The 23,147-nt window shown below is 57.9% G+C and overlaps 1 protein-coding gene across 19 annotated transcripts in view; it reads right to left on the reverse strand.

The window, feature by feature from the left end:
• KIF1A (kinesin family member 1A) overlaps positions 1-22,807 on the reverse strand; it is a 42,971-nt gene extending 20,164 nt beyond the window's left edge. For 4 of the 19 annotated variants that reach the window (XM_054282480.1, XM_054282481.1, XM_054282479.1 and 1 more), the window contains exons 1-26: positions 22,754-22,807; positions 17,564-17,715; positions 12,988-13,064; positions 12,709-12,888; positions 11,799-11,864; positions 11,506-11,684; positions 11,063-11,174; positions 10,629-10,706; positions 10,280-10,345; positions 9,783-9,800; positions 9,381-9,456; positions 9,204-9,282; positions 8,509-8,651; positions 8,104-8,130; positions 6,618-6,826; positions 5,504-5,583; positions 5,118-5,193; positions 3,022-3,101; positions 2,659-2,765; positions 1,637-1,720; positions 1,350-1,530; positions 1,186-1,258; positions 853-946; positions 593-741; positions 270-448; positions 47-184 (exon numbers count right to left, since the gene is read on the reverse strand). In XM_054282480.1, the coding sequence (XP_054138455.1) occupies positions 47-184; positions 270-448; positions 593-741; positions 853-946; positions 1,186-1,258; positions 1,350-1,530; positions 1,637-1,720; positions 2,659-2,765; positions 3,022-3,101; positions 5,118-5,193; positions 5,504-5,583; positions 6,618-6,826; positions 8,104-8,130; positions 8,509-8,651; positions 9,204-9,282; positions 9,381-9,456; positions 9,783-9,800; positions 10,280-10,345; positions 10,629-10,706; positions 11,063-11,174; positions 11,506-11,684; positions 11,799-11,864; positions 12,709-12,888; positions 12,988-13,064; positions 17,564-17,669 (2,657 nt within the window). In that variant the 5' untranslated portion in view covers positions 17,670-17,715; positions 22,754-22,807. The remainder of the gene's footprint in view (positions 1-46; positions 185-269; positions 449-592; positions 742-852; positions 947-1,185; positions 1,259-1,349; positions 1,531-1,636; positions 1,721-2,658; positions 2,766-3,021; positions 3,102-5,117; positions 5,194-5,503; positions 5,584-6,617; positions 6,827-8,103; positions 8,131-8,508; positions 8,652-9,203; positions 9,283-9,380; positions 9,457-9,782; positions 9,801-10,279; positions 10,346-10,628; positions 10,707-11,062; positions 11,175-11,505; positions 11,685-11,798; positions 11,865-12,708; positions 12,889-12,987; positions 13,065-17,563; positions 17,716-22,753) is intronic. The other 15 variants (XM_054282498.1, XM_054282485.1, XM_054282487.1 and 12 more) reach the window with 5 other exon arrangements.
• Between the last annotated feature and the right edge of the window lie 340 nt (positions 22,808-23,147).

Genomic DNA, 23,147 nt, shown 5'->3' on the forward strand with positions numbered 1-23,147 from the left:
CCTTCTGTGGGTGCCAGCCACGCTTGGAAGGAGCCAAAGCGCTCACCTGCCCACCAGCCTGAACCAGGGAAAGCGGTCGTAGAAAGGGTCTCCGCCTGTCACCACATTGTCACAGTCCTCGATGACGCTGGAAGGCACTTCTGCTGCTCGGTCATACATCTCACGCATCAGGTCCAGGCGCTGCCTGCAGGCACAGGGGACGCCCATGGTGGTGGTGAGACACAGGGCCGTGGGCAGCCAAACCCTCCTGGCACAGCCATCTCACCCACCTCAGCTTCTCCAGGGTCCAGTAATGCGTTGCCCCGTTCTTCTGGTCCTGCACCTCCACGGCCACGATGGTGCGGGGGAACGGCCGCTTCTCGCGGTCCTTGGCAGCATCGGGGGGCAGCAGGTCGGGAGGGAGAGGCGAGTACAGCGTGTCCGTGAGCAGCACAAACTGGAACTGCACCTGGGGAGGGGCAGAGGGGCTGGTGAGACACCTGGGAGGGCAGGAGGCTCCATGTGCTGGTTCTGAAGACCTCTCCTCAGCACCTCCTGGCTGCCTGTGCTGTGGGTGCTGCAGCCAGGCAGGAAGGAGCCCAGGCACACCCACCTTCTTTTTCAGCTCCACGCTGATGGCATTGGCTTCCTTGAGGAAGATAGCATTGCCCCAGAGCAGGTCACGGAGGGAGGTGAACTGGTACCACTTCCACTTCCTAAAGGCCCAGAGGGCGAGCTCGAATTCTCGCTCTGTCCACTGCACTGTGGGCACAAGGAGGGACAGTCACACCACTACCAGGACATCGACCCACAGTTCACTCCTCATGCTGCCACAGAAAGCATCAAAACCTCCTGGTGGCTCCCAGCCCTCACCTTCATCCTCAGGTTCTTCCTCCTCCTCATTTGCCTCAGGGTAATACCTAGAATCCATCTGCTTCTGCAGTGCCTCCAGTTTGCTCTCATAGTCCTGGGGGAAACGGGAAAAGAGGTGATGCAACCCACTGGTGTGACCTTCCTCCACGCTGCCACATCACACTCCTCCTCCCTGCAGGAACACAGCCTCCTCCCTCCTCTGGATCAGTGCTCATGGTGACAACTCCAGGAACAACACATTTGCCCTTATTTTTAGAACACAGACCCACCCCACACAAACATCTGCCAGGATTTCAGTCATGCCTGAGAAGGAGCCATGTCCCAGCCACCTACCAGCCTCTGCTGCTCCAGAAGGTAATTTGCCTCTTCCCTCTCCCTCCGGTACTGGTCCTCCAGCTCCTGGAGCCTGGATGGAAATGGGGAAGTGAACCAAGGTGGAAGTGAACCAAGGTGGAAGTGAACTCCCAGCTCCCCAGCCCCTCAGGCCGTGCTCTCACCGCTGCTCCATCTCCTGTTTCATGTCGATGCCCTGCTTCTCCAGCAGCTCTCTCTGGGCAAAGGCCCAGTCCACGGGCTCCGCGGGCGTCTCTGCGCACGGGGTCCGCTCGCGCTCCTGCCGAGCCTGCTCGGGGTGGTTGAAGCGGAACACGTGGCTCTTGCCCATGATGATGCGGTTTCCTGCAGCCATGGGCACGGGGAAAGGTGTGGGTTCGATGTGCAGGGCCCCCAGGGCAGGGAGGAAGGGGGGTTGGAGCAGCTCTGGCCTGCCAGCCCCGGGACCCACCTGAGCGCAGGATGCTGGGCTCCGTCACCTTTTTGCCGTTCACGTAGGTGTCAGCACCTTCACAGGGCTCCAGGGTCACTATCACTGTGGAGACAGAGTGGAAGCACAAGGATGAATCCTGCACGTGCTGCTCCCCTGCTCCAGCAGCCTCAGGGAGGGAGAGCCACCCCAGCCACATTTGGTACCCACCAGCAGCACCCACCCTGTGGGCAGCTGACAGGACTCAGCCAACCTGATGTTAATCAGAGCAGTCCCAAGGAATAAAGGCAGCTGGAGACTGCATGTGGGAGGAATCCAGAGCTTCCCCAGGCTCATCTCCCACAGCCCCTTCACACCCAGGTTCCTGCCATTTTGGGGAGTGGATTCTGCTCCACATCTTGAGAGGGGGAATGATGTACAGTCTGCTCAGCCATCCTGCCCTGATCTCTGTCGCAGACATCTTTTCATGAAAAATCCTTTTCTTAGGATTTTTCCTCCTGAGAAGCTGAAAAGCCTCAGGAACAAAATGCAAACAATGGTTATCTGCTGCTGTGGAATGCAACAGGTGCATCAGTGATTGGTCTCATGTGGTTGTTTGTAATTAATGGCCAATCACAGTCAGCTGGCTTGGACACAGAGCCCGAGCCGCAAGCCTTTGTTATCATTCTTGCTGATTCTATTCTTAGCTTAGCCAGGCTTCTGATGAAACCTTTTCTTCTATTCTTTTAGTACAGTTTTAATATAATATATAAAATAATAAATCAAACCTTCTGAAACATAGAGTCAGATCCTTTGTCTCTTCTCTCATCCAAGAACCCCTGTGAACACCCTCACAGATCTCCTCACCTTGCTTCCTTCCCACATGCCTTGTGCGAGCTCCCCTCCCAGCCAGGAGGGATGTAGCTCGTCTGGAAGCATGGAGCAGCCATGCAGTAAAGCCCAACTGGTTTGAGGAGGGCAGGACATTAATCTGGGGATAGGGGCTGAGGAGATGCAGAAGGATGGGTCCCCAGGGCAGGGAAGCCCCTCCAGACAAGCAGTACCTTCACCACCAGATTTGGTGTCACTGCGGAACAGGCAGTGCTCTTCCTTAATGAAGTGCCCGCTGAGAACGATGTCCTGCCTCTTCTCAGCATCTTCCCGGCCAACCCTGCAGGAAAATCCAGCTCAATCCTCCCTCAGAGCACCCCATCCTGAGTTTCCCCCCAGCCCCATCCTTGGAGCTGACAGGAGCAACCCTTGGTGCACTGCAGGACCGAAATCTTGGGGATTTGCGCTTTGGGGCTGGCCCGGGAACAGTGCCCAGCCTGGGGACAGCTGTCACCCCCTGCCCACCTGGGGAAGTCAGGCACTGAGACAGGGACAGTGCTCCCACCCCTCCATCCTTGGAGGGGCCTGGCCCTCACCTTGTTATGCCATCCTTGATGTAGTAGAGCAGACACTCGGACATGAGCGGATCCTCGTTCAGGTTGACCAGGTGCGGTGTCTGGGAGGGACAAACACGGAGCCATCCCTGAGTGCCCTGCCTGCCCGGGCACTGAGGGGGCTCTGCAGCAAGGAGGGAGCTCAGCAGCACTGCAGGCTGCCCTGCACAGCCTCTCCTGCCCTCTGCATCTTCAGAGTGACACGTCCAGTCTTTTCCAGGGGCTGCACAGAGAGGCTGCCATGAGGATCCCTGCTTCCACAACCTTTCTTGCTCTCCTCCTGACATGGATGAGTCCTAGCTACCCTTCCTCTGGCTTCCTTTGAAAATTCATGTTCCAAACAGGCCCAACACAAAGCCAAAACTTTCCTTGATATGGCTCAGAGTCTCCAGGGGCAGGACCCTTCTCACTTGTGCGATATTCTCACTATATTCTCACTGTGAGAATATAATTCCATAGTATAGAATCGTGGAATGGTTTTGGTTGGAAGGGACATAAAACCATATCTCATTTCACCCCCCTTTCCATGGGTAGGGACATCTTCCATTAGACCAGGTTGTTCCAAACCCCATCCAACCTGATCTTGGACAATTCCAGGAAAGGGGCACCCACAGCTTCTCTGGGCACCCTGTGCCAGGGCCTAATCACAATCTCAGGGAAGAATTTCCTCTCAATACTTGATCTAACCCTGCCCTCTGCCAGGTCAAAAAGGAATTAAAAGTGCCCATTTTCCTCCACTGATTGTGCACCAGATGATGCATTCAAAAAGAGCAGGTCCCAGAGGTTCACCCAAAAGCAGTGCAGACCTGAAGCCCGACCTGCAGGCTGAATTTCACTTTCTGGTTTTCTTCCCAACAGTCCCTCACAGCCCTTTCCTGCTCTGGGTCACAAACCACTTTGTTCTTGGTAGGAGGAAAATTTCTCCCCCAGCCACAGACCTCTCAGGCCAGAGCCAGCTTAGCTGCTGGGATTACACCTTCAGGGAACAGTGGGAGAAGTTCTGAGTTTATCAGATAGAATGGGCTGTAAGGAACACCTTATCAGCCTGCTGAGACCCAGCATGCAGAGAGGGCCCCTCACCATGGTGCCACAAGCCTTGGCTGGCAGCAGAAACTCACTGCAAACAGGGCAGCAGAGCTGGAAGTCAAGGAAAGGTGGGCTCTTCTCCATGGTGGCTGGCAGAAGTTGGCTGCAACATTTAATCTCTGGCCCCACTGGACAGACATACAGCCCTGGGGGGCTTGAGACCTCCTTCACTGGGAGTTTTTGTCCAGATTTGTAAAGCTGGTGGTGACCTTCCACTGAGCTCCTGGAGCTGTGACCACCCCAGCCATGGCACACAGCAGGACAGCAAAGTGCAGTGCCCATAACAAACTGGATTTGCCCACTATCAACACTAAATTTCCTCACCAGCCACTGGAGAAGTCAGAAGAGTTTCCACCTGCCAGACAGCTGAAGAGCAAGGAGGCACCAAGACCACCACAGCAATGCCCCACCTCCAAGACCAACCTGCTTTGGGGAATAAACCCCCACGCTTCCTACCCAAAGGTCTGGGCTCCTAACAGGCAGCAGCTGGGACAAGAAACAAAGACAACAGTGCACAAGTTCATCCTAAAAGTCAGATTGGCCACGTAAGAGGAAGGCTGTGAAGTCTTTATCACCACCTGAGCTGAGGACACACACACTTAAGAGGTTTGGCCAAGCCAAATGCTACAAGCAATAAAGAGATGGAATATTTGCCCACCCACATTTCTTAGCAAGGACTTCAGGGACAGCAATTTTAAATATCTGAAAGTATGAATTTTTATGAGTTAACACTGAAGTCCAAGAGAGTGATCATCAGCAAATCCCCTCATGAAGGGGCACAGCATGCCAGCAGTGGGGGTGGACATTTACCCACATATTTGTACCCATGTTTGTGCCCAGCAGGCTCAGCGCTGGGATTTCCCCCATAGGTTTCAGAACCAAGAAAAGGCCAGTGAAGTACATGGGGCTGGCCAGCTGTGACAGAGTGGATCAGAAGGGAGCTGCAGAGGTACAAACCAGTGCCCAGGAAGAAGAGAATAGGATGATCCTACCTTTTTAGGAGAAAATACACCCAAGGTGCCTCCATCCTCCCTCATGGCCACCCCCATTTCGGCCAGCAATGCTTCCCTGAAGGAGCAAGAGAAAGAAGTGTCTGTCAAAACTCCATGCACCCCCAGGATGGAAGCCCTTGGTTTGTCCCATGGATTGTAATGCAGGGCTTGCCACAGCTCTCATCACAATCCAGGTGGGTTTTTCAGAGCAGCCCATCTCTGTGCAGGCTGACATGGTGGGTACTGGGGTCCCCAGGGGGCAACCCAGGCTCCAGCTGGACATCCAAACTGTTTGGCTGTCCCAGGAACCCAAGTGCTCCAACAAAGTGCCCAAGGAATGCCACTGTGCCCTGCCATCCTGCCATCCTGCCCCCCAGCCCACCCACCTCTCCATCCGGATCGCTTCTGTCCTGCGCAGCTTCTCCTCCCACGTCTCGTTCAGCTCTGCAATGATCTTCTCTGTCTCCTGCCAGGGGGGTTAACAGGGCTTGGTGACACCATCCTGGGGCAGCACTCCTGCCCACTGTGCCCAGTGCGCTCCAGTGGGACACCAGGCCCAGCTTCAGGCTTGTTTGCACAAGCTGCAGCACATTTCACCCCCATCTTTCCATCAGCCCCATCCCCAAAGAGTGAGGCACAGACAGCACCCTCTCCACTGCCTTGCTGCCAGCCCACTGCTGCACCGTGCAGGACCAGGAGCACTCTGCCCATCCCAAGCCCAAAGCACCTGTGCCACAGCTCCAAGGCGGCACCAGGAGGACCCTACAACACCCAAACCCTCAGGGTGGGTGAGCTCTAGGTCTGTCCTCTCTGCAAGGGCACATCAGGGTATTGCTTTCCATGAGGATCACACTTCATAGGGCTCCAGAAAACACTGAACCCCGTCTGCAAGTTGCAGGGCATGGAAAGGAGAAAGAGGAAAGAGAGGGGAAAGAAAGGGGGAAAGAAAGGGGGAAAGGGGGAAAGAAAGGGGAAAGAAGGGGGAAAGAAAGGGGAAAGGGGGAAAGAAAGGGGAAAGAAAGGGGAAAGAAAGGGGAAAGAAAGGGGAAAGAGGGAAAGGGGGGAAAAAAGGGGAAAGGGGGAAAGGGAGAAAGAAAGGGGAAAGGGGGAAAGAAAGGGGAAAGGGGGAAAGAAAGGGGAAAGGGGGAAAGAAAGGGGAAAGAAAGGGGAAAGAAAGGGGAAAGAAAGGGGAAAGAAAGGGGAAAGAAAGGGGAAAGAAAGGGGAAAGAAAGGGGAAAGGGGGAAGGGGCAAAGGGAGAAAGGGGAAAAAAGGAAAAAGGGGGAAAGGGGAAAGAAAGGGGAAAGAAAGAGAAAAGGGGGAAAGGGGGAAAGGGGGAAAGGGGGAAAGAAAAGGGAAGGGAAAAAGGGAAAAAGGGAAAAAGGAAAAGGGAAAGGGAAAGGGAAAGGAAGAGGAGAAAAGGAAAAGGAAAAGGAAAAGGAAAAGGAAAAGGAAAAGGAAAAGGAAAAGGAAAAGGAAAAGGAAAGGCAGCAGCCTCTTACCTTGAGCCTCTCGATTGCCTCCTCGCTGCCCGGGGCAAACATGATGCGCTCGTGCAGGCTGGCGACCGAGGCAGCGCGGCTGGACAGGGCAGAGAGGGAGGAGGAGGGGCTGATGCCAGCGATGGCGTTGGTCACTGTGGAGAGATTGTCATGGCGCTGGCTCAGCTCTGCCCCTCCAGCATCATTATTGTTCTCAAGGTCCGACACATCTAGGGGCGCGGAAGGAGGGGAGGGCCGGGGAAAGACACACAGACAGGGTGACAGAGAGAGACAGAGACAAGAAAAGCTGTTGGGAAAAAAAAAAGAGTGGCCGGTGCGTCGAGAAAAAAGGCAGGAATTACAGGAAAAGGCACAGGCAGCAGCAGAGCAGCACAGACAGCAACAGGGCAGGGCAGGCACTCTCCTCCCCAGCCCGGGCAGCCCTGCAGGGACACAGGGCTGTTGGGTGAGGCAGATGCTGGAAGCACCATCCTGGGCTCCCAGGGACACTTTTTTGCAACCTCAGGTCCTGCATCCATCAGGTCTGGGATCAAATGTCCTCCCCATGTACGTGCCACTGCCTCTGGCATCCTCTCCATCTCACACACCCTGTATGGTTTTCCCTGCCCAGATGCTCCAGATTAGCCAGATCTGAGAGCAGAGAAGGGAAGGGGATGAGAGGGGGTGGCCCTGTGCCCTACAAAGGGTCAGGTAGACAGGGCAGGAGGAGCAGCAGGATTCCCCCAGAGGGTCTGCTCAAAGGAAGCCCATGGCCTGCTGGAGCAGCACCTTGGCCAGGCAGCCAGAGAATGAAGCCAGCACTACAGGCAGGGGTGCTTGCCAGCTGGCACCTCAGGAGTCAGCTCTGGGGGGAGATGCTCCTCCAGCCCTGAGGAGTTACTGGTTCTCAGAGCAGTGTGCAAGAGGCAGGCAGGGCACAGGTCAGCAGGTGCAGGAGTAGTCACCCATCTCCATTAGCCAGGAGGGCACAAGCAGAGCCCTGGCTCCTCAGCAGGTTTGCCATGGCCTGGCTGCACTGCCTGACCCAGGGTGGAACAGGGCCATAGTGCTTATCCACAGGCCAAAGCCTCCTGGCCACCACCACCCACCAATCCACCAGTAGAGCACCATTCCATCCCGCCCGAGGCCGTGCCAGGCTCCAGCCCCAGTGAGACACCAGCAGCAGCAGGGCAGCAGCAGCAGCAGCAACAGGAAACATCACAACAGCATGAAGGAGGAGTCCCCGCGTGGCCTGGGCCCTTGGCATGGCCAGCTGGGAGGACACTGGTCCCTTCAGCACTAGCCCAAGCCCAGGTGCTAACCAGCACTCCGGCACCATGCCCTGTGCCAGCTCCCTGAGGATGGGCAGCCTGCAGGCACACAGCACCCCAGCAGCAGGGGCTGGCTGCAGGAGCTCTCCCTATGCTGCCCGGGTGCCCCTGGGCACAGCCCAGATCTCCAAAAAGCTGGGAAGCAACAGAGAGTACCAGTGATGGGGAATACACACATTTGGATCCTCCTGCAGCAGGGTGGGCTAAGAGAGAAAGAGAGGGCAGGGAGGGGGGTGAGACAGAGAGAACAGAAGAGAGAACAGAACAAGGGGGGGTTCATCTCAGTGGGGTATCAGACAGCACAGGGAGGGGAGCCCATGGCCACGTGCAGTCCCAGTGACGCCTTCCTGGCACCTCTGCTGGGTGCTGGACGCTGAAGATGGTGGGTGGAAGGGAAGAAGGGAAGGTTTGGCAGGCAGAAAGCAGCTCCCCCTGCCACAGGAGGGGCTGGGGGCTGTGCAGGGGCTCACAGGGGCAGCACTGGTGCTGCTGTGGGGCAGGGCAGCAGGGTGCAGGGAGCCTGTGGGGACATCAGCCCATCTCTGCCTGGAGCCAGGGCAGAGAGCACCCCTGGTACCTACTGTCAATGATGTCCCCGAGGCCCTGGGCGTAGAGCAGGTCACGCAGACGAGCCACCTCATCCTTCAGCTCCCTGATGAGCTTGTTGTTGGGGTCCTCATTGATGACAGCATTGCAGCGGATCTGCTTGGCACGGTCAGCGTACCTGGGGAACAGGGCAGGGGCTTGAGCAACACTGAGAACAGGGGCAGGGTCTTGAGCAATGCAAGAACAGGGGCAGGGTCTTGAACAACACAAAAACAGGGGCAGGGTCTCGAACAACACAAGATCAAGGAAGGGTCTTGAACAGAACAAAAACGGGCAGGATCTTGAACAACACTGAGGAACAGGGGCAGGGTCTTGAACAGCACAACAGGGGCAAGGTCTTGAACAACAGAAGAACAGGGACAGGGTGTTGAACAACACAAAAACAGGGGCAGGGTCTTAAACAACACTGAGAACAGGGGCAGGGTCTTAGCACAAGAACAAGGGCAAAATCCCAGCTGCTGGACAAGCAATAGTGTTGCAGAGCCCCTCCAGCAAGGAGGATCCCAGTGTTGGGACAACCCTTTGGGTTTTTGTCTGGGGTTGCAGGCTCCCTCCACACTACACCCCCAGGCAGGGACGCCACAGAGTTGGGACAGCATGTGGCAGTGCCTGGGCCTCAGCCTCCCCTGTCCCTGCTCACTGCAGGGAGGACAAGGGCACTTCTTCCTACCTGAGGGTGCTGAGGGTCTCATCGTAGTTGATGTCAGCAGGACTGAGAGCAGCCACCATGGCAGTTCTGGAGTTGCCTCCTACCCAGAGAGACAGACAATGAGGGAGATGCTGGTCCCTGTGCCCCTTGCCATGCCCTGCCATGCCCTTTGCAGAGCACACCCCCAGCTGTCCTCACCCAGGTTCTCCCGCAGCAGCCAGGTCAGCACCGAGTCTCTGTACGGGATGAAATCTGTCTTCTTCTTCTTTTTGTTCTGGGAGAGCCAAGGGAAGGGCTGTCAGGCTGCCTGCTCCCCTCAAAGGGAAGGTGACAGCTGGTCCCCAGCCATGGGGACTTGGAACAGGATGGAAACCTTGGGCATCTTTGCCCAGGTCCACAGGTCCTGCCTGTGAAATGCCCTGAGCTGGGAGGGTTGCTTAAGGCTGGCTGCTGAGAGCCCCAGAGGGAGGAGGAGGAATGAGGAAAAGATGGCTCAAGTCCAGGCACAGTTTCACTCCCAAACCACCCTGCCACCCACTCCCACCCACTCCCACTGTGCTCCAAACCAACACCCCCTCCCCATCCAGCCTGGGCACCCACCTTGTTGGGCCCTGAATCCTGCAAAGGAAATGGAGACAATGTTTAGGGAAGCTGCTTTTTTTCCTTGGCACCCACCACACATCCCTGGCCCTCAGAGATTACCACAGGTCCCCTTGCAGGTGGCATCTCCACCTGCCCAGCTTGTCCCAGCTGCAGGAACAGCTTGGGATGTGCCTGCCCACCCCTTGGAGCTGGGATGCTCCATCCCTCAAAGCTGAGCCCATCCCTTGGAGCTGGGATGCTCCATCCCCCAAAGCTGAGCCCATCCCATGGAGCTGGGATGCTCCATCCCCCAAAGCTGAGCCCATTCCATGGAGCTGGGATGCTCCATCCCCCAAAGCTGAGCCCATCCCATGGAGCTGGGATGCTCCATCCCCCAAAGCTGAGCCCATCCCATGGAGCTGGGATGCTCCATCCCCCAAAGCTGAGCCCAGCCCTGCTGGTCCGAGCCCATTTTTCCCCCAGTGCCAATGTTTGTCTGCTCTCCAGCCACCTACCATTTCTGCCAGGGCAGAGATGACTTTCCCCAGAGTGGTCAAGGACTTGTTGATGTTTGCTCCTTCCTGGTTAGAAGAGGAAAATACTCAGGCTCCATTTCAGCCCAGGAGAAAGTGAGGAACATCCAGCATGGTGTGGGCAAAGAGGAGCTGGTCTAACTGGGTACCCAGCACCCCCCAGCTGGGACTGATGGTGAAACTGGCACTGGGCAGCTTTCAAACACAATCCCATCCAGGATTTTGGCAGTGCAGTGGGCAAAGAACCAGGTAAGGGAAGGAGATGGTTTGGGGATGAGGGAGGAGGCCATGGTGTCCCACCAGCAGAAGGGGACCTCAGGACAGCTCTCACCTTTAGCCTTGTGCCCTTGGCACCTGTGGAATCAGCTCTCTCACTGCCAGCCAGGTCCACCAAGCTGATTTTGCTGACCTGCAGGCAGAGGGGAGGCTGTCAGCCCTGTGGGCACAGCAAACCCAGCACGAAGCCAAACCCCCTTGCAGGATGGCACTGCTCTGAGGGCAGCAGTGGCTCTGCAGGGTCATCCCTGCAGGAGCTGCTCAGGAGCAGGGCTAATACCCTTGCAGGCAGGGCTGAAGCTGCCAAATACCCTGCACAAGGGTCAGTCCCTCAAGGGACCACCAGCCCAGAATGTGCCTGGCACTCATCTCCCTCCTGCTCCAACCCTCCACCAGGCTGCACCACCATGCCCCAAGTGCTGATAAAAGCACACAAAAGTCCTCTCTGGATCCCTGAGGGTTCCCCTGAGTCTCTAGCCCTGCTCTCACCTTCTCAGTGGTGATGTCTGTCTCGGCATCGTGGCGCTTCTGCGTGAAGATGATGTTGAACACGGCGTGGGAGCGGCTGCTGGTCTCATTCATGTTGGTGGCAGCCACTGTGCTGCAGGGAGAGCAGGACAGGGAGCTGTGACACCCTGTGAGGGACACTGCAGTGGCTGGGGACAGGGCCAGGACAGGGAAAGGCAAGAACAGAGGACAAGAGAGGGCTCTGGGAGAAGAGGTGCACAGGTTCAGGCTTTTTTCTGCTGTCTCCAGTGCCCTTGGAAAGCAGGAGGAAAGTGAGGGGAAAGTGGGGGTACCCAACACTCAGTGGGGAAGGGATTGCCACTTCCAGAGCAGCTGGACTGGCAAAGTCAGGGAGTGAAGCAGGACCTCCTAGAAGTGACTGCAAGCTTCCCAAACCCTGCCCATCTCCTCCTTCTCCAACTCACCGGGCTTTGTTCCCAGAGTCCATGAGGTCCTGGATGTCATTGTAGGAGGTCACAGCCAGCTTGGAAAGGTCCTCAACATATGGACCCATCAGGGGATGCTCCCTCACCCTCAGGTTGCCCTTGTTCTTGGGGTTCAGCAGGTCCCTCACACGCTCACAGTAGATCTCCATGTAGCTCACCTAGAGCAGAGGGCACGGGCAGAGCTGGCAGGATGGCCCCAAAGAGGGCTCTGCGCACTGGCACAGCCTGTGGAGGCCAGAAGGGGCTGGGCAGGCAGAGGGAGGGGTGCCTACCTCCACAGAGTAGGACATGTTGTCATTGGTGGTGTCATTGATGCGGGAGAAGAGATCCTCACACAGCTGCGGACACAAGAGCCAGGCTCAGCCCCACTGCCCCTGCCTGGGGGTCCAGACACTGGGGTTTCTGCCTTTTCACCCCCAGAAACAGCCAGTGAGTGCTGGGATGGCTCCTGGGGAGCTGGCAGAGCTCCCCAATGCTGACAGGAAGAATCAGCATCCCCAGAGCCCTGCTGTGTCCTGCCAGGCCAGCTCTTGGTCAGCAGTTCAGCTCTTGGGCCACTGTTGCTCACATCCACTGGCCTTGTGTGGCCACACCATAGTCCTTCCAGCCTTGGAGAGCCTGGGTGACCCTCCTTGAGCCCCTCCTGGTGGAGCCATGACAGCTCAGTGTCACAGCAGTGCTACATCAGACCTTGGCAAAGCCTCAATCCCACCCTGGTGCCCTCTGTCACAGACATCTTTCATGGAAAATCCTTTCCTTAGGATTTTTCCTCCTGAGAAGCTGAGAGGCCTCATGAACAAAATGTAAACAATGATTATTTGCTGCTGTGGAATGCAGCAGGTAGATTTTTGATTAGCTTATGTTAGATGTTTGTAATTAATGGCCAATCACAGCCCAGCTGGCTCAGACAGAGAGTCCAAGCCACAAGCCTTTGTTATTCATTCCTTCTGATTCTATTCTTAGCCAGCCTTCTGATGAAATCCTTTCTTCTATTCTTTTAGTATAGTTTTAATATAATATATATCATAAAATAATAAATCAGCCTTCTGAAACATGGAGTCAGATCCTCATCTCTTCCCTCATCCTCAGACCCCTGTGAACACTGTCACAGCCCTCTTTCCTCCCAGCTCTGCTTTTCCTTTGGGTACCCCTTTGGGATGAGGCAGTTTTCCCCAGGCATACCTGCGGGATGATGCCCTGCTGGTCCTTCTCCTGCTTGCCCATCATGGTGTAGGACTTCCCAGCTCCCGTCTGCCCGTAGGCGAAGATGCACACGTTGTAGCCTTCAAAGGCATGCTGCAGCATCTCCTCGCCAATGTCCCGGTACACTTGCTTCTGGGATGCATAGTTGATGTCTGCAGGCTGCACAGAGGAGGGGGACACAGAGAAATTTAGTAAGGAGGCTCTCCTGACCCTCCCCAGCCCAGCCTTCAAGGCGGGCTCAGCCCTCCCAGTGCTTACCGTAGTGTGGGACCAGTAGGAATAGTCAAAGCTGAAGCTTTTTGGTGTCTCTTTGGGCTGTTTTGGGTTCAGGATAGCTAGGGACAAACAGATGGAACCTGAGGCCACCAATCACCCATGGTACCCCTGCCCCACGCCCCTATTCCCTCTCCATGTGGGAGGGATGAAGGGTGATGGGTTTCAGTCCAAAACAGTGCTGGAAGGCTGTCGCAGACATCTTTTCATGTAAAATCCTTTTCTTGGAATTTTTTCTTCTTGAGAAGCTGAGAGGCCTCAGAGACAAAATGTAAACAATGATTATCTGCTGCTGTGAGATGCAACAGGTGCATCTGTGATTGGTTTCATGAGGATGTTTGCAATTAATGGCCAATCACAGTCAGGTGGCTTGGACACAGTGTCCGAGCCACAAACTTTTGTTATTAATTCTTTTATATTCTTAGCTCAGCTAGCTTTCTGAGATGAAACCTTTTCTTCTATTCTTTTAGTATAGTTTTAATATAATATATATAATAAAATAATAAATCAAGCCTTCTGAAACATGGAGTCAGATCTTCATCTCTTCCCTCATCTGAAAACCCCTGTGAACACAGTCACAGAAGGTGGACTGGGAATCTTCCAGCTCTGTAGGTGGGCCCAGAACCCCCAGACCCCACTTGTGAAATCAGAGGAGGTGGGTGCCATGGCCAGCAGAGCCCAGGGAACAGGGCAGAGCCTTGCCCAACCCTCCTGCTGGACACAGAGAGGGGGACATGACTCCTTCCCCCAGGGTCCCTCCTGCTGTGGCACCTGTGTGACCGTGTTCACAGGGGTCTGAGGATGAGGGAAGAGATGAGGATCTGACTCCATGTTTCAGAAGGCTTGATTTATTATTTTATGATATATAATACATTAAAACTATACTAAAAGAATAGAAGAAAGGATTTCCTCAGAAGGCTGGCTAAGAATAGAATAGGAAAGAATGATAACAAAGGTTTGTGGCTTGGACTCTCTGTCTGAGCCAGCTGGGCTGTGATTGGCCATTAATTACAAACATCTAACATAAGCTAATCAAAAATCTACCTGCTGCATTCCACAGCAGCAAATAATCATTGTTTACATTTTGTTCATGAGGCCTCTCAGCTTCTCAGGAGGAAAAATCCTAAGGAAAGGATTTTCCATAAAAGATGTCTGCGACAGGCACCTGCCCATGGGAGCCCACATGGCACAGCAGGGTCACAGCCTCCCTGTCCCCAAAGCCCCCATGGTGTCACCTGTGGGGTGGGAGCAGCTGCAGCCCTGCCAGGGCTCCCCCAGAGCCCCTCTGGCTCCTTCCCCTGCAGGTGCCCAGCCCCAGCAGTGAATAATGCCTCGTGTCACACCAGCAGCGGAAACAGGAGTCTGCTTTTGTCATCCCCTGATGAAAAGGATGTTGCCATGGAAATTGGAGACTGCATCACTGCTCTTCCTCATGCCATGAGTTGTTTTTTTTTCTCCTCCTGTAGAGCATTTACCATGTGGTTTTATTTCTGAAACAACAGATGCATCAGAAGGAGCCCAGACCAGCGGGCAATCACGAGGTGCAGCCACCAGCCATGTTGGGTGACACTGAGGTGACATTGAGGCCTGCACAGCACAGCTCCCGTGCTCACTGCCCCAGCTGCTCCCTGCCACCACCAAGGATGGAGGAACCACAAACCCTGAGCTTTCTCTTCAGTCAGCCAGGGCTCAAACCCCTCCTGATTCTAGTTGGGCATTCCTGGCCAGCCCCAGGCACAAGGCAGCTCACTGCTGGGAGTCTCTGGTGGCCAGATGCGCTTCCAGATGTGCAGTGTCACACACAGAGATGCTTTCTGCTCTGAACCCCTCCTCCAACACCACAATGGACACACCTTCCACTCCCATGGGAAGGGTCCAGCACTTCTAACCTGAGAACAACCCGGGCAGACAGGGGAAGGGTGGCAAGTGGGGTAGGATGCAGCCCCAGCCACAAAACCACAGCGTGGTGCTGCTGAGATGCTCCCTGGCATGGAGAGAAGCCCAGCTCTGGCACCAAAGTGGGGCTGGCATGGGCTCCCTGCCTGCCCCCCTGCTGCAGGCAGCCTGGCCCCACTGCCCTGGGGCATTCCAGGCAGGCTGAACACCAGGAGAAAGGGCTGGGGGGAAACAACTGGGAATCCTCCCCTGGCAGAGCAGGCCATGGTGGCTGCCCGTTCCTGAGCCCTGCCAATGCCTGGATGTGGTGCTGAGGGCATTGTGAAAAGAAGAAGAAGCTGTGCAAGAAGTGGGATGGAGCATCTCTGGTGGCCCCTGGTGCTCAGCCTGGCAGCTCCACCTGGTCCCCAGGCCTGTCCCTGCCCTGCAGAGTGACACTGACCGTGCAAACAGGAGCAAAGATGGGTTGTGGAGCAGGGATGGAGCAGCACAAGGAGCCTGTTCTGCATGCCAGTGCCAGCCCATGCTGGGCACAGGGCAGGGGATGGCACCACGTGGCTCCAGGCACCCCAGCTGCAGCTCCAGCTGGCATGGGACACCAGAGACACAGGGGAGCATCCCAAGGGCAGGCATCTCCTGTCCTGAGCTGACACACTCTTGCCATGCCCCTGCCGTTCCCATTTATTTGCCTGCAGGCAGATAAATGCTGCTGGTGGAGTTTTTCCTTTCCTATAGGACTTGTGCAAAAAAAAATCATGCTCTGGGCTATTGGGATTGAAAAGGCAAGGAGGGGTGTGGAGGTGAAGACAAACATAGAAACAAGGGGGCAGAAAGGAGGAAAACTTCTGGAGATGTGCCTGGCCTTGCCCTGAAGAGGCAGCAGCAGGAGTGGGCAGGCACAAAGCAGGAGAAAGGCCAGAGCCACCTCAGAGAAAATAATCACCAGGGTTTAAAGGCAGCAGAGGCACAGCTCCAGAGAGAGAACACGACTGGGATCAAAGCCAGGGGTCTCCTCCACACCATCCTGGAGGGAGCCATCAGGAGAGGGGCCCAGGATGGTGCCCACAGGGTGCAGGACACCACAGGCACAGAGCAGCAGGGCTGGGGGCAGCTGTGGCAGCTGGGAGCTTGCAGGTGAAAGGACAGCAGAGAAAGGCTGAGATCCCTTCCCTCCCTGGGCCCCTCTGCCTCCCAGGGGCTCGATGGAGGCAGGAGAACCTGCACAGGCAAAGGTGTCTGCAAATAATCCTGGGAAGGGGAAAACTTCACTCTCACTCATCTCAGATATGTTTATCTTTGGCTTCTCTGCCAGGAGCTGGGGGGATTGAGACAGCCCTGCTCTGCTGGCATCCTCCTGCCTCCCCCAGCCCCAGCAGCAGCAGAGCCCCCCACACTTGCTCCCCAGCCCCCTGGCCAAGAGGATTAGCCAGTGGTTTGTCCATTCATGGAGAAAATCCTCCCTGTCAGCAAAGGGCTCCTGCCTGCAGCCCTGCTGCCCTCCCTGGAGCAGAGGCACGGGCTGCAGGGCTAGGGGCACAGCCAGGGTGAGCAGGGGCACACAGCTCTGAGCAAACCCAGCCATGGTGCAGCTGGGGCATGCCTGACGCTCTTGGCTGGGACTGAGGCACAACAGTTCCCCCCCAGGACCAGAATGGGGAACATCTGCCCTCCCATTGCCTGCCCTGGGCAGCTGGGAAGCTCCTGCATGGACAGGAGGCTCCCTCACCATGATGACAGGTGGAGAATCCCTGTCCAGCCATGAGAACCCCACAGGAGGCCAGAGATGCTGCCCCACAGACCTTCCCCCGGGCCTGGGGTGGCCAGCGGGGTCCCAGCGTCCCCCTGCACCCCTGGGTGCTGTCCCCTGCCAGCAGCAGGGTTGTCATGGCAGCCTCAGGGCGGGGGTGGCTCCACCAGCGTGTCACCCACCGCCGGTGACGCAGGCACGAGTTATTTTAGACACTGCCCCATCTGGAGGCTTCCAGAGCCACAGAGGAGGGGTTTCACTGCCAGTCCCACACCCTGCTGGCGTCTAAAGAGGGGCAAGGGCTGCAGACAGCACACACAGCCCCAGGGCTCCAGGCTGCATTCCCCACCCTGAGCACACCATTCCCTGGGCAAACCCCCCTCCCATCCCTCCCTGATGCTGCTGCTGCAGCTCCAAGAGCCCCAGAGAGCGGGGATGGTCCTGGCTGGCTACAGTGAGTGGTACCTGGCCAGGCAGACAAAAAACACCTGCTGGCACACACACAGCTTCAAGGCCAGGATGGAAGAGCCTGATCTCTAGTGGAAGGTTGGAACAAGATCATCTTTAACACAAATCCCTTCTAGATTCCCTTTAACACAATTCCCTTTAACACAAATCCCTTCTGAAAAAAGGGATTTGTGTGATTCTGTGATTCCTCTGTCATTGCCTACTGGGGAATACTGCCCCTTTCTTTCACTGTCACCAAAATCCAAGGGCTCAGTGCCATGTAGGTCCCACCACTGCCATTCCAACAGCATCTCCCCATGGAATGCTGACCCCATTCCCACATCTCCCCCTCCAAACCACTGGAGATGCTTCAGGCATCCTCACACCGATCCCCCCAGACTGCTGCGGCCACACCACCCCTGCTCCTTCCCAGCAGCACCCAAACCCCCCTTCCTGCCCCGGGGCACTCACTGGTGGTGCTTCCCGACATCTGGATGATGCACTTGGACTCGCGGCTCATCTCCCGGGAGTTGAAGGGCCGGACCCGCACCGCCACCTTCACCGAGGCTCCCGCCATGGCGCCGGCCCCGCCCGCCTGCCGCTGCCCCGGAGCGCTGCCTGGCCTGAAACGGGAGGCAAAGGGGGTCAGGATCACCTGCACGCCAACCCACATCTGCACCTGTGCTGCGTGGATGGATGGAGGGCCTGTGCAAGGAACCTGCTGGGAACGCGGCTCTGCCTCTGCCCCCAAGATGATGTTTTGTTCCGTACCTCATTTTATCCCTTCTCTCCGTCATACCTCAGGTCAGGACCCCCAGCTCAGTCCCAGGGGAGCACTGGAGCCTGCAGGGCTCAGGGATGGAGGCTCCAGTGCTCATCTCAGTCCCCAGGGCAGCGTTGGAGCCTGCATCCCCCTGGGCACCCACAGCAGCCACTGCCAGCATCAGCACAACCCCAAGGAGCAGCTTTTCCACCCCAGGGTGACAATGCCATCAAATAGGTATCCCCCCCAACCTGCAGGAAAAGTCCCTGTCTGTTACCAGAGCCTGCTGCCTCCCCTTCAAGCCCAGCAGAGCAGGGCTGGGCAGCAGGACAGAGCAGGGAGGGAGGCAGGGAAGCGATGGCATTCCACTGGGAACGGAGGCGGTGGCTGGGCATGCGCCTCCCATTCAGCTCCCACAGAGCAGACCTGCAGCATCAGCACCAGCAGCCCTTTCTGGGGAGCCAGTGGCCATTGCACTCAGCCCCAGCTCCCAGTTTACCATCCTGTTTCCAGTCCTTTTGCTGAAAAATTAACTGCAAATCTCATCAAGACAAAACAAACCACTCGCCAACACTCCCAGAGCAGTTGTGCATCCCAGCACCGGTGCTCTGCAGGCCATTCCCACCTTCCCTCAGCTGCAGTTAAGACTCAAGACCACTGCCCACTAAATTGTACTGGGATCCTTCCTCTGATTGCTTTTGGACCTGACACAAATCCTGCTTTCTAACGTCCATCCCTTCTCCTGCCTTTCCCTGCTCCTTGGCTCCTCCCTGCTGGTGAAAATGGAGCACAGGACCCCTCAGAAAATGGGCAGGAGTTGCTCCTCTGGCATCCCAGCTGCAAGGCTGGGTGTGAATTCCCTGATGCTTTCCAAGCCTGGGTTTTGCCAGCAGGATGTTTGCTCCGGGAGGAAGGAGATCAGGGAGAGAAATGAGATCGTTAGTGAGCACCAGCTCTGGTTACATGGGCCATGACCAGAAGGAGGGATCTTGAACATGAGATGTGTTTTCCCACAGTGGAAATGAAAAATTCAGGAGAATTTGTGGAAAAAGTGGGGGGAGAGGGAAGAAAAAACCAAATCCACAGAATGGAAAGTATCCCAAGAGAAGGGGATGGCTTTAAAACTACCTGAGGTCTGACAGCTGAGGTTTGATTTCCAAGGGGGTGAGAGGAAACCAAGGACACGGCGGAAAAATTTGCATCAAGAAAGTGTTACAAGCTTGGCACTGCCTTTCAGAAACCCTTTGCCTGTTTTATAAGTGAGCTGGCATGTCCAACAGCGTGCAGAGGACAAAGCTGCTTCTGTTGGAATTCCCAAGCCCCCCTCTTATCTTCCTGCTGGGATGGCTCTGGAGCTCCCACTGTGCTCAGCCAGTGATCACACCCATAAATCCCACAGTTCAAGCGTTTGGTCTCAGCTTTCCTGAGCTTGGATTATTTTAAGCAGGTGTTTAACACCACCCTTGAGTCCCTAAGCAAGCAAGTGGGCTTTGCCTCCCAGTGGCCTCCGCCTCCCTGCTCAGCTGGGGGAAGGAAAAATTAGCCAGCAGAGCTTGCCAAAGGGGAATGGAGGAGTTGTTTTTCCCAGGAAAACGATTGGATGTATTCCCAAGTGGAAGGGCTGCATCTTCACTGGGCCAAGAGCTGGAGCTGCTCCACCCTGTGGCACCGCTCGAGGACAATGGATCCACCCCCGGGGCAAGGCTGCCCCTGACACCTGCCCATGCCACACCTTTCCCTCTGCTCCCGAGCCAAGGCAGCTCCCTTCCCCAGCTCTGCAGCCTCTCCAGAGGTGGCTCAGGTCCCTGCATAGTCCCAGAACAGCAACACCCCTCAGTGAGCCCACCAGGACCCGCTGCTGCCTGCCTGGGCCACCTCAGCCCCTGCTCTTGTCCCCTCCCACCCTGTGCCACTCCCAGCCACTCCAGCCCCATCACTGCCCACAAAGACACTCTGGTTTCTCCTTTGAACACTTTCCTGTGTGCCTCATCCTGCTGTGTGCCTTCAATTAATGCTGCTTTCCTTTCTTTGCCTTTTTCTGCCTGCTCAGCCCCACACCCCACACCCCACCAATGCTGGCTGTGAGAACCTCCCTCCTGGCCAGCAGCACCTTTTCTCTCTCCCTGCCATCACAGGCTACATCCCAGTGTATTCCCATCTGGCTGTGATGTGAGCTCCTCTCCTGGCCAGCATTCCCTGCTGCAGAGTCCCAGTTCCATTTTCTGCTCCCTCCATTTCCCTCAGCATCCTTGGTGGGCAGTGCCCTGCTTCCCTCTGCCCCTCTGCAGCTCTCCAGCTCCATCCAGCCAAGGAGCCCAGGTGACATCCTGTGCCCTTGGGGACCGCCAGCAGACACTGCCCAGCTGCTCCTCACCCTCCTTTCCTTCCCCTGACTCACTCAGCTGCAGGGAGGCAGCCCTGGCATCACAGGGCATCCACGGGAGAGAGGGGCAGGGCTGCAGTGGGCAGGGCAGGGCAGGGCACGGCCAGGCGGTCCCCCGAGCTGTGGGCAGCTCCAGCCCGGCCAGCTCTCCCTGCCTGGGGGCAGCCAGAGCAGCTTAATCTGCTGCCATCGAGAGAAATTCGATAAGCCAGGGCCAGCCCTTCGCTGCTGGGAGGGTGCCAGCACCACAGCCCTGCTCCCTGCTCCCTCCCTGCCGCCTCCCAGGGCTGCCCTGCTCACAGGGGAGGCTGCAGAGAGGAATGGCCACGTCCTGGGTCCAGGGGAACATCTGGACCTGTCCCCAGTTCCCATCTTTCCCCCCTTTCCCGTGCACCCTGCTGGCTCTGCCCCTCCCTGTGACACACCAGGCACCCCCAGCGAGGAGCAAATCATGGAGAGCCACGATTAACTGGATCAGCCAAGATTAATTGGGCAGAGATTAGCTAATGAAACCACTCTTTAGTGCAGGGGCTACCAACTGGCAGCCTCTCCTGCTGAGAGGTGACCAACAGGACAGGGAGCATTGTCCCCAGGTGCCACCAAGCAGCAAGCTCTTCCCCAAAGGATGCTGTGCTGCTGTCCCCCAGCTCCAGCAGATGAGGAGCTGCCTCAGCCAGGGAGATCCAAGGTGAGTTTCCCTTTGTCTGCTCCCATCCAGCCCCACATCACCCCAGCCAGGGCGAGGGTGGACGCCCCGTGGGCTGCACTGGTGTGTTCTCAGCAGCTTTGCTGTGGTGAGCCCTGCCCTTGCAGCCTTTGTTGGGTCTGACTGGGCCCACGGGGCTCTGTGCTGCCTCCAGGGCAGCAGGAACACGCTGCTGGATGACATGGCACCATCAGGCTCCTCACCCACCTCCCGCCCCACACAGCACAGGGGGCCATGACGGTGCAGTTTTCTCCAGAGCAGCACCTGCAGGCAGGGAGGCAACTCAGAGGACAGCCCAGGACAAGGACAGATCCCCCCACACCCGGATGAAAGCCAGCCCAGCTCCCCCGTCACCCTGCCCCGTGCCCCTCACCTCCTGCCCACCCCAATGGGGGACACAGCCCCAGGGCAGAGCTTGCAGCTCCCTGAGAATTCCCACGCAGATTCAGGTTACAGGGAGCAAATGTAAGGACATGGATGAGGGGTTCTGCTCCCCATCTCTGCTGCAGAGTAACCCCACCCCCATCCCTGCTCCCTCCATCCTCTCTTCCAGCCACGCCAGCCCAAAGCATGGTACAGGGGCACAGAAAGGGCAGCGAGCTCTGGGGGCACTGCTGGGCACGGGCAAGGGCAGCCAGGGAGGGGCTGCACAACAGATCCCCACAGCAGCCAGGCCTTGAGGGGCTGCAGCTCTTGCAGGGAGGTGCAGGGTGGTGCTGGCAGCATCTTTGCCAGCGCCAGCTGCCACCACCCAGACAAAATGGAGGTCAGCAGCAGCAGCAGCAGCGTGCCGAGATGGCAGAGCCACCACACCCCTGGCCATACCCGGGGGATTGTCTGCTGCCTCTCTGTCCCCAGTGCCACAGAGGCCACCGGCTCGGGGCTGCTCCGGGGGCTGTGCCTGCCTCTGGGGTGGGACAGAGGATGCTCGGCTGGTCCCTGGTCCCCCCCGAGCCCTGATGGTGTCGCATGGGACCCGAGCAGGCAGGAGCCCGGCTCACTGGGGTCTGCAGGGTCTAGGGGAGGGGGAGGAGGAGGAGAAGGAGGGGGAGAAGGCAACAGAGGAGTGAGACAATGGGGCAGGTGCGGGGCTGCTCCCTGCGAGCCTGGATGACAAGCGCGGAGCTCTGCACTAGCCCCGCACCCCGGACCGGCCCCTTCCACAGCCAGCAGCCACCGCAGTGACATGGCGGCCCTGGTCCGGCCACCCCACAGCGCAAGGTCACCGGCGGCTGCTCGTCCTTGGGGGCCAAGAACAGCCTGGGCACCGCAGCATCTTTGCCGTGCGAGAGCCCCAGGCGGGACACCCAGCGCTCCCCGCAGCGCTGCTGTTCGGCTCTGGAGCATCAGGATGGTGATGACGCAAGATGGCTCAGCCGCACAGCCACTGCCATCTGCCCCGCAGGGGACAGCAGGGGTGCCTCCGGGGTGGCTCCTGTGCCCCCCGCCACGGCATCCTCCCCTTCGCACCCTGTCCGGGGCCGGGGCGCCAGAGGCGTCTCCCCGTCCGCGGGCAGCCCCCCCGCGCACGCCGGCTGGATCCTTCTGGAAGATGATGGGGCGGCTCACCGCGCTGGGGACCCCAGGGCAGCTTCCCCACACCCCAATACCGAGCATCGAGGGGGGCTCCGCAAAATGGCCCCCGGCCGCAGCCCCCCCGCCCCGCCGGACCCTCGGGGTGCGCATCCCGCTCCCGCCCGCCGAGGCCACGAGGGGCGGCACCGCCACCGCCGAGCAGCCCCGGTGTCCCCCCGCGGCCATCGCCCCGGTGCTGCGCGGTGCTGCGCGGTGCCGCCCGCCCCTCCCTACCTGTGATGCCCGCGGCCGGGGCCGTGGCCCGTTCGGAGGGGCGCGGCGGTCAACCGTGGGCGGGGGGCGCCGGCATGAGGCCGAGCCGCGCGGTGCGATGCGGTGCCGGTGCCGGTGCCGGTGTCGGTGCCGGTGTCGGTGCCGGTGCGGGTGGCAGCGGCCCCGCCCCTGCGGTCCCCGCCCCACGCGCTGGTTGGCGGCCGCCGCCGCCCGGAGGGGGACGCGGGGACCGGGAGGGCGCGCGCGGGGATGGAGCGGTGACGTCAGCGCATCCCCCGGCCCCGGGAGCTGCGGAACCGCCGCAGGGGCGGGGCGGGGCGGGGCCGCTGTCGCCTGGCAACCGGCACCGGCCCGGTACCCCCGTACCCCGGTACCCCCGTACCCCGGGCCGGAC

Source organism: Melozone crissalis, unplaced genomic scaffold (genome assembly GCF_028551555.1).
Source record: "Melozone crissalis strain CALT ecotype California unplaced genomic scaffold, PUWL_Pcris_2 ptg000034l_1, whole genome shotgun sequence".
NCBI lineage: Eukaryota > Metazoa > Chordata > Aves > Passeriformes > Passerellidae > Melozone > Melozone crissalis.